This window comes from Rutidosis leptorrhynchoides, chromosome 2 (genome assembly GCF_046630445.1).
Source record: "Rutidosis leptorrhynchoides isolate AG116_Rl617_1_P2 chromosome 2, CSIRO_AGI_Rlap_v1, whole genome shotgun sequence".
NCBI classification, from domain to species: Eukaryota; Viridiplantae; Streptophyta; class Magnoliopsida; order Asterales; family Asteraceae; genus Rutidosis; species Rutidosis leptorrhynchoides.
The window spans coordinates 603,611,458-603,620,465 of record NC_092334.1 but is presented as its reverse complement, the minus strand read 5'-3'; the positions used below and the strand labels follow the sequence as shown (position 1 = coordinate 603,620,465).

Sequence of the window (9,008 nt, the reverse complement as noted above, 5' to 3'; positions counted from 1 at the left end):
AACACTATAATCTGATTCTACAAGTATTGGAAAACTATGTAAAGTAATAAAATATTTTTGATTGCCATGATAATTCAAATATAATATAGCTCCTGAAATAAATAATATTTTGAGTTTGATAAACTATAAATTCGTTCAATTATCAAGACTTATACTATGTTAATAAACATGTATAGATTTAAAGATCATATTGGGTCAGGTTGACTTTTCAGATGACTTTTGTTATCTTTTGCATGTCAGTCTCGAGCATTAGGATTGTGATACACTATGACCCAACCTAGCTTATTAGACATGTATTGACCAGCATATGTTATCTAGGTTGAGATCTACGGTTAATTTTGCATTCCGAGTTTCGGTCACTTTTTGGTGAATGACCTTATGTGCTGCTAAGGTGAGTTTCATTTGCTCCCTTTTTAATTGCTTTTGCAATCTATATTTTTGGGCTGAGAATACATGCAATTTATTTTAAACGCAATGGATACAAGTACATACTAAATTCTACACTGAGTTTAAACCGAAAATCCCTTAGCTTTGGTAACTAGTAACTGCCAGTTATAAGAACTGGTGGACGCGAGTAGTAGTATATGGATCCATAGGGCTTGATATCCCCGTTCGAGCTAGAGCACTAGCCTTTTAACGGACGTATGCTATTTGAGAAGCGTACACGTTGGTTTGCGTGTATTATTAAGATGATTATACAAAGGGTATAAATTATATATACGTTAAGTTTAGTTACCAGGGTGCTCAATTTCGTAGAATATTTTGATAAACGTTTCTGGATGAAACAACTGAAAACTTGTGATTCACCTTTATATATAGATTATACGCAACATTAAAACTATGAACTCACCAACCTTTGTGTTGACACTTTTAAGCATGTTTATTCTCAGGTTTCTAGAAATCTTTCGCTGTTTGCTTATACGTTATACAAGCTATGTGCATGGAGTCATACATGCTTTATTCGAGAAAACTTTGCATTCACCATGTATCTTATTTTGACTGCATTGTCAACGGATGTAGTATTGTAAACTATTATTTACGATGATTGTATATATGTAGAAATCATCAGATGTCAAAGACCTTGGAATTAGATATTCATTTATGGTGTGCCTTTTTAAAAGAATGCAATGTTTACAAAACGTATCATATAGAGGTCAAAACCTTACTATGAAATCAATGAATGATGTATTCGTCCAAAGGGATTTAGACGGGTCATCACAGTAACTTCGGTCCCTCAAGTTTCAAAGCGGGTGCGTGAATTAACCGAACGAATATTTTAAAAACGCTCGAGTAAACGAGAGATGTTATAATCGAATAACGAAATATTAAGAACGTTAGTTAATAAAAGATACGAATTTAGATAACGAAAGATATTATCTATAAAAAAAGACGGTGTTAAAAATAAATTTAACGGAAAAACGCGGGATGTTACAACACTTATATATAATGTTTGCTTTTAAAAAGGATTGGAAAATAATAAATATGTTTGACCATTTATTATGTGAACATGGTTGTCGGTTTTTTTTCCCCCTCAGAACTTGATCGGTAAATATTAGAATTCATACGAGCAGTTATCAATATTTTGGTGGTAGTTATAATATTTTGGTCATAGTTATAAAACTTTAGTTGAAAGTTAGTCCCTTAAGGATAGCCCTAACGGGCTAACATTAGAAAAACTCATATTTATATTAATTTTTATATATGGCTGATGTAAAGATATTCTAAAATTTTGGTATAAATCAAAACAAAAAATGTTGATGAAAAAGGGAAATGTTAAACGCATGCATGTATATAAAATAATACTATCTCCGTACCAAAATAAATATCCATCTTTTACTTTTAAAGTGTTTTATTTTTCAATTTTGACTTTAACTATTTTTATTTGTGTTATATAATATTTTTTGATGATCGTATCGTTAAAAACACGTCTAAATGTAACTAATTCATATAAAAATTTTAAAATATCTTATAGGACAAACATGTTTATTTTAAGTCAAAACTGAGAAAAAAATTAATAATCAAATAAAACAGTTATTTATTTTGGACCAATTTTAAATAATTGATAAGAATATAAACACACAAAAAACAAACGGCGACAACAACAACAACAACAAAAAAACTCAATTCCACAAAAGTGGGGTATAGGAAAAGTAAGAGTAGACAATTCTTCCCATATCATATAAAGAGAAGTCATTTCTCCACTCGGAGTGAAACGCCCTAAAAGTAGATAAAGTCACTCTCTCAATGTTCTATGGATAAAGAGATTGTTTTCAAGAGAACTTCCTGTCAATAAGTAGAAAAATAAGTAAAAAAAGATGAAGTAAAAACTACTAGAAATAAAAAAGAAAAAGAAAAAAATGAGACGCTATGAAAATAGTAGAAATCAAATTTACATGATTATTAAATCATGTATGAAATTCAATTTGGACTCTAAGCGGTAGTCACTACAACAATAAATCGACGTTTGCTATTGATTCAACTAAAAAGGAGAGAATAATTTATAAAAGGTGAAAAAATAGTAAAGCACATAATAATATAAGAAAAATAAAAATAAAATTTAAAACCTTATGTAAATAGAGTAAAAAAACAACATAGAGTAATTTTTTCCTCCCAAAAACTAAATTACAATGTTTCTCATTGCAATTAGTAGATATGGTAATATCATAGACCTATTATCTCCTTATATTTAAAACTGTAAGTTTTTAAGTAATTAAATTTATTTTTTATTTAAAAAAAAGGTATTTTAAATATTAATTTATTAAATAATTTGATTTTTTTAAATCGATGAAAAATTAATTATCAAATTTATTACGATACCGAACAACATAATTCGATTCAAGTACCATTCATCTAAATCAAGTTTTAGTACAACTATTTTTTAACGACTGTTAGGATTAAACAACGGGGTCCGAACGCGATGTCTGAAATCACCCACTCGATTATTTCTCTGGACGAATCAATATAGTCATATCGGCCCTTAGCAGGAAACTGAGAAAACTCTCACGACGAATTCATAAGGCATCGCGCATGGTAACACCCTCGAGTGAGGCTCACACGCATAAACGTCCGAAACCTCAGAGATCCATGAAATGAGCGGGGTAACTAGAAGGAAAATAATTTCACAGCACATTAGAGTTGAACCCTGACCTCTCTTATAAAAAGTCAGATCACTACCAATGCACCAATACTTTGTGGTTTTTGATACAAATAATTATTTAATTTTGATTATCTTAAAACGCATAATCAATTTTCACAATACAAATCTAAAGAAACGCTAGCAAATAAGACCTATATAGAATAGGAAATACATAGATTAACAGTTGGGTGTAAAGGCCAAAACTAGTATTTTGAGGAATTTTTTAAACCGTCTAACTTTCTATTACCATATGCAGAGAAAACTATGTTTAATAGTCAGACAAAGTAAGGGTGCGTTTGTTTGCCTCTTAATGGAATGGTTCAGCACTGAATGCTGAACCATTCAGCATTCAGTGCGCGTGTTTCTGACCTCTGAATGACATATGGTGCTGAATGGTTCAGAATTCAGCTCTGAACCATTAAGAGATGAAACACACTATTAACCATTAAGAGCCTAAGTTATCTATAATATTCTCCTCAAATCATATCCTAATCACCTAACTACCAAGTATATTGAATTTTTTATTCATGTCACACGTTAATAAGGTAGTTTTAGTCAGTTCATATCATTCACTCTAAATGATTATCAAACAGCTTATTTTCGTTCAGAGCAAATCTTATTCAGAGGCTCTGGACCATTCATCATATGAATCATTCAGCACTAAATCATTCAGTTTTATCAAACGCACACTAAGAAAACAACGGAATAGAAAAGAGAACTGAAGGACTAAACACACTATATAGAATGGTATGTACGGAGTATAATAAAAGGGGGATGATTCTCACACACACTTTTTTGATCCTCACACACACTTTTTAACCTTTTACTTTTCTAATAATATTCAATTGGTGTGTGAGGATTAAAAAAGTGTGTGTGAGAATCATCCCCCATAATAAAAGGCAATAAAAACAATAAATTATTCGAAAGCTATAATAAAAGTCAGAACATTTGAAGGGAAATTTTATTTTCCCCAAATCAATCAATATAGTTTTTGGGCTTATTTTTAGTCTGGTCACTTCACCGGCCCAATTTGTTTATTATGGCTTATATAAATTTTCATTGATGAAAACGTTCACTGCTCGATTTTACAAGGTTTAGGGTTTATACATTCACGCCTCTGTCTACACTTTTTCAAGGTCAGTTTTTTTCCGCAATTAATAATCAATTTCATCGATTTTAGGTACTAAATATCTGTTGATTTATAGTTCGATTGTTAAAAACATAAAACTTTTACAAGTAAACGTTGCCTATTTGGTTTTGTAATGTTAGGGTTCATAAATTGTCACATAATTATGTATCTAATAATTGTAATATTTGTGTATCTATACATGTAGTTGCTGAAGGTAGCTAATTTATTGTCGCAGAGAGGTAATTTATTCTAAGGTTATGTGGTAATTATGTCTTTATTCATTGTATTAATATAGTTATAAGAATAAGATATCTGATACATTATTTGGATTGTATTTATCGAAATGTTTGTTTATTTTGAAATCAGTAGCTGGAGTTGTATGTTTCTGTAGTTTAGAGTTGTAATTATTACGAAATGATGATTGATTGGTCACTTGTTTGGTAAAGTGTATTTATAAATTTATAGCTGTGTGTGCTGTTATTAGTTGAAGATGGTTTATGTTTAAGGCAGAGGAGTTTTTATTTATAATGAATTTGTTTAATTTCTACAATTTAATAGATTAAATGGCTGTAAAGAAACCGACACCGAAGCTGTTAGCGGAGACATTACCAGAAGATATTGATATGGATGGTTCAGAAAGTGAACAAGAAACAGAATCAGAAGAAGAATCAGGATCTGAATCAGAAGGAGATGAAGATGTGAAATTAGCCGAACCATCAAAAACTGCTATTTACAACAAGGAAGGTATACTTGATAAGCTTAACGATATCATTTGGCCCGAGGATGTTGAATGGATCCATAAACTTTCTCTCGATATCGAACAAGAACAACAGGTGGATGTTAATGATGACCTGGCACGTGAAATGGCATTCTATACTCAAGCAATCGAGGGTACAAGACAAGCCTTTGTTAAGTTCCAATCAATGGGTCTACCGTTTCTTCGACCCACGGATTATTATGCTGAAATGGTGAAAACGGATAGTCACATGGAGAAAATTAAGGGCCGGCTTTTATCTGAAAAGAAACGAATTGAAGAAGCTGAAGAGAGAAGAAAGATGCGGGATAATAAGAAGAAGGCTAAAGAAGTGCAGGCTGAGAAACAAAAGGAACGGGTCAAACAGAAGAAAGATGAGATTGAATCGGTTAAGAAATGGAGGAAACAGAGGCAGCAAAGTGGGTTTCCGGGCGGGGAAAAAGATGGTGATATGGGTTTACCGTTTGAAGGTAAACGGGAGTCGGATAAAGCTAAGCATCACAAACGGGTCGGGGTGTCACCGTGGGACCGGTCGGGTGGGAAAGCGAAGCAAAGTTTTGGGAAAGATCGTAAAGGGGGAAGTGGTAAGAAGAAAAGTAGAGAGTTTAGGGATTCGAAGTATGGATTTGGAGGAAAGAAAGGTTTGAAGAAACAGAACACGGCTGAAAGCGTTAATGATTTTAAAGGGTTTAGTAGAAGTGATTCAGGCCAGAACAAGAAAAGGAAGAAGTTTTAATGGAGTATTTTGTTTTGGTGTTATTTCAGGTCAGGTTGTTGTCTTGTTAAATTATGATAACAAGCTTTTTAAGTAATACTTGCTTTCGTTCCTGTTGTTTTAGCTTTAGTTTCATTTTTCAGTTGAGTTGCCAAGTATTGGTATTTCCCCTATTATATACAATTTTCGACTGCAGTTTTTAATTTTATATCGCGGTGCTTATCAAATTCGGAAGAAGGATCACCTTGTTAATTAATATCTTGGTTACTGTTTGTATCTTTGAATTGTTTGATTATTTATCGTACTTTAACCGCTCAGATGCTTCGTATTATTCGATATGTACTAAATAGGATAATAGCTAAGATTTTATGATAGGAGTATAGGAATATGGTTAGTGTTTGAGATTCATATTTTTGATTTGGGTTTTAAAGGATGTGGCTAGAGAAATATGTGGCTTCTTTTTGGGTAATGGTGCTAGAAACAAATACCGACTATGCTTTTTATTAGTGTACTTGAGCCGAGAATTAAGATAGTATTCTAGTATAGTATCATATAGCAAATGGTTTTTACTATAATTTATGATGTTCTTAACAAATTAGAGAGTAAAGTTTGAGCAAACCTTGTCTGCCTTATAGGACAACTTCCAAAAAGCTTGAAGTATTGAGATCGATAAAGCGAAATAATTTGTTTGCACTTGTTTCATATATGTTTATATTGAGATCGATAAAGCTTGAGTAAATGAAGGGTATATTAGTAATTTATTAGGGATGAAGGTAATTGCTTAAACCTCAACCCGGCTGAAGTAGATAGGTTCTTGGTCTAGTGTTGTAATTTTTTGGCACTGCTACATGCTTTCAAGTATGATTCACTAAAGATTTTAAACAAGTTGAAAAGAACAAACATCCATGGTTCATATATGTTTATATTGCCCATAACAAGGTCCAATTTGACATCTATGTCGATGTCTGAACCATTGTGCATTTGTTCTAGCGCACCATGTAAAAGATTGCACAGTGCAGGAAAAGGTAGTGTAAATGTGGTATTTTATATGTAGTTGCAGAAGATATAATTTAGGCCTATACTTACAATGTGATCCTATACAGGTTAGTATGTATGTACAAAGTCATTGTATTATAATTCAAGTAGGCTTCCTAACTATATTTTGAAAGGGGAATCAACTTGCCGAATTCGAGTTTAAGTTGCTCCCAAACCCTTCATCCTTGCCTGTAATTAGACAACTAAGCATGATACCCATCCCATTTCAACTACTTGCACCCTATCTCACTGAAATTTAGATATGTGATTGTGAGACCTATGTTTCATATGAAAACCCACAAAAACCACCGAATGCCACATGAATACCACATGTGGCGGGAACGAGACTAATCCACTGTGGTAAAGCGTGGAAATTCTTGACACGAATGGCGTTCGAACCCGTACCTGCATTTGCAAAGAGCTTTTACATAGTGGACTCCGACTTTAAGGCAACGGTTACCATTCGTGCCGAAGCGTGTTGGTTATGTACAATAGCTTGTAACCAATAAGATTACAAAAAAATGAATTACAAACCTTCATCCCAACCTTAAGGTATTAACTTTGATCCTCCCATAATCCGCACCAAGAACCAAATTGTTGGGGTGTGGTCTACTTGATCAGGAGTAACATTGCACGTCAGAATTTCGCATTCACCTTGTAATCTGTATATGCTTTTAAGTTAATTACGTAATTTAAGTTGTCTAACAAATTTTATCATGATCAAATCATTCTGAATTTTTTTTTTTTTTTTTTTTTTTTTTTTTGACAAAGCACCTCCACCGCGCCCTAGCAAAGTTGTCATTGCCTCCCTAAACAAGCAGGTTCATCATTCCATTATTCCATTATTTACATGAACAACTAATTTGTGAAATTTTCATATATATGGTGTGTAAATCAGACAAGTTTCTAACACCCAATCGCTTAGCGTGGTTACTGATTTTATCGATTAAAACTTTAAATTTGATTCTGTCAATACATAGGTGGGTTATAAAACCAGCTAGAAGTTCAATACATAACTTTTTTTTTTAATGTGCCCTATTGTGCATAAGTGTATTTTTGTGCACAAATACAATCCTTTTTAATGTGTACCGTTGTGCACAAGTGTAAATCTGTGCACATTAGTTAGTTCTGTAACTTTTTGGTTCTGTATTGAACCTCCCCTTATAAAACCATAGTATTTAATAATGATATCGTGATAGTGTGTGATGGGGTTTTGTGAGATATAGTACTGGTGTGACAATTGTGATTACGTGATAAGTTTTGTAATGGTGAAGGGGTAATGGAGTGTGATAGTGAGTAAGTTTCACCATTTTTATTTTATTTTTCATTTTACTTTGAGTTATTTTATTATTAGTTTCATTTTTTATAAAACTAAACACGTATATATATAATATTAAAAAGTGCTACAAATTTAAGATTTACAATAATAAAAATGTTCTAACAATAAAGAATTACAATAATAAAACCTCTTACAAAATATAATGATTTAAAGTCCTAAAAATAAAAAATTAATAACATGATTACATAAACAAATTTAATAATTTTCAGTTGAGACCTGACTCACGTACCCTTCCTCAAGGCTACCCGAATCGAAAGGGATTTTCAAGTATGCTTACTCGGAACTACTCAAATCGAAAGGGACTCTCATATGACTTGAATAACTTACGAGATTTTCATCAAACTTTATAAAATAAACTCAATTCGACAAGAGCGTAGCTTGACTCGTTTTTTGAGCACCTCATCTATTATCCCAAAGAGAAACGTAGATTCTTTCCCGTCTTCGTCGAAATACACAATGTTCGAACGGTATTTCTTGTTGGAGGAAGTTGTACAACGTTGATAAATAGAAGTTAGTAACGTCGAAATTATCAAATGATTTTTTACCTCGCTTACCGCGGGGTGTGAATTGGTTGATAAAATGTTGTGAAGATTTTAAAAAATGTGTATAAAATGATTGAGTTGTGTGGTTTATATAAGAAACAATTATTATCAATATTAAAATATATTAAAATTTTAAAAATTCAAACAGTCACCGTTTTATTAATTTTTTTTCATTTTCTTATGAACGGATAAAACAAGTGACCAGCGAATAGGAATCCGCAACATCACATATCACGCACAAAACGTATATGTGATGCTTACCATCACGACAACCAAAATTGATTCCATCATGCCACGTTGGTGGCACTACGGTGGTGTGATGGGGCCGACGTTAGATATGGTCTTATGTCTATAAACT

General features: G+C 32.4%; 1 protein-coding gene across 2 annotated transcripts; it reads left to right on the top strand.

Moving 5' to 3' along the window:
• Positions 1 to 4,188: 4,188 nt before the first annotated feature.
• Positions 4,189 to 5,942, top strand: LOC139893421 (probable rRNA-processing protein EBP2 homolog). 2 transcript variants are annotated; one of them, XM_071876587.1, is made up of 3 exons: positions 4,224 to 4,272; positions 4,471 to 4,504; positions 4,824 to 5,942. In XM_071876587.1, exon 3 carries the CDS (start codon positions 4,829 to 4,831, stop codon positions 5,753 to 5,755), a length of 927 nt encoding a protein of 308 aa, XP_071732688.1. In that variant the 5' UTR covers positions 4,224 to 4,272; positions 4,471 to 4,504; positions 4,824 to 4,828; the 3' UTR covers positions 5,756 to 5,942. The 2 variants fall into 2 exon arrangements, with proteins under 2 accessions (XP_071732687.1, XP_071732688.1); XM_071876586.1 differs by lacking the exon at positions 4,471 to 4,504 and having other exon boundaries at positions 4,189 to 4,272.
• The last annotated feature ends 3,066 nt before the right edge of the window (positions 5,943 to 9,008 follow it).

Excerpts from the sequence above, each read along its gene's own strand:
- LOC139893421 (XM_071876586.1), top strand. The coding sequence starts at position 4,829 with ATGGCTGTAAAGAAACCGACACCGAAGCTGTTAGCGGAGACATTACCA.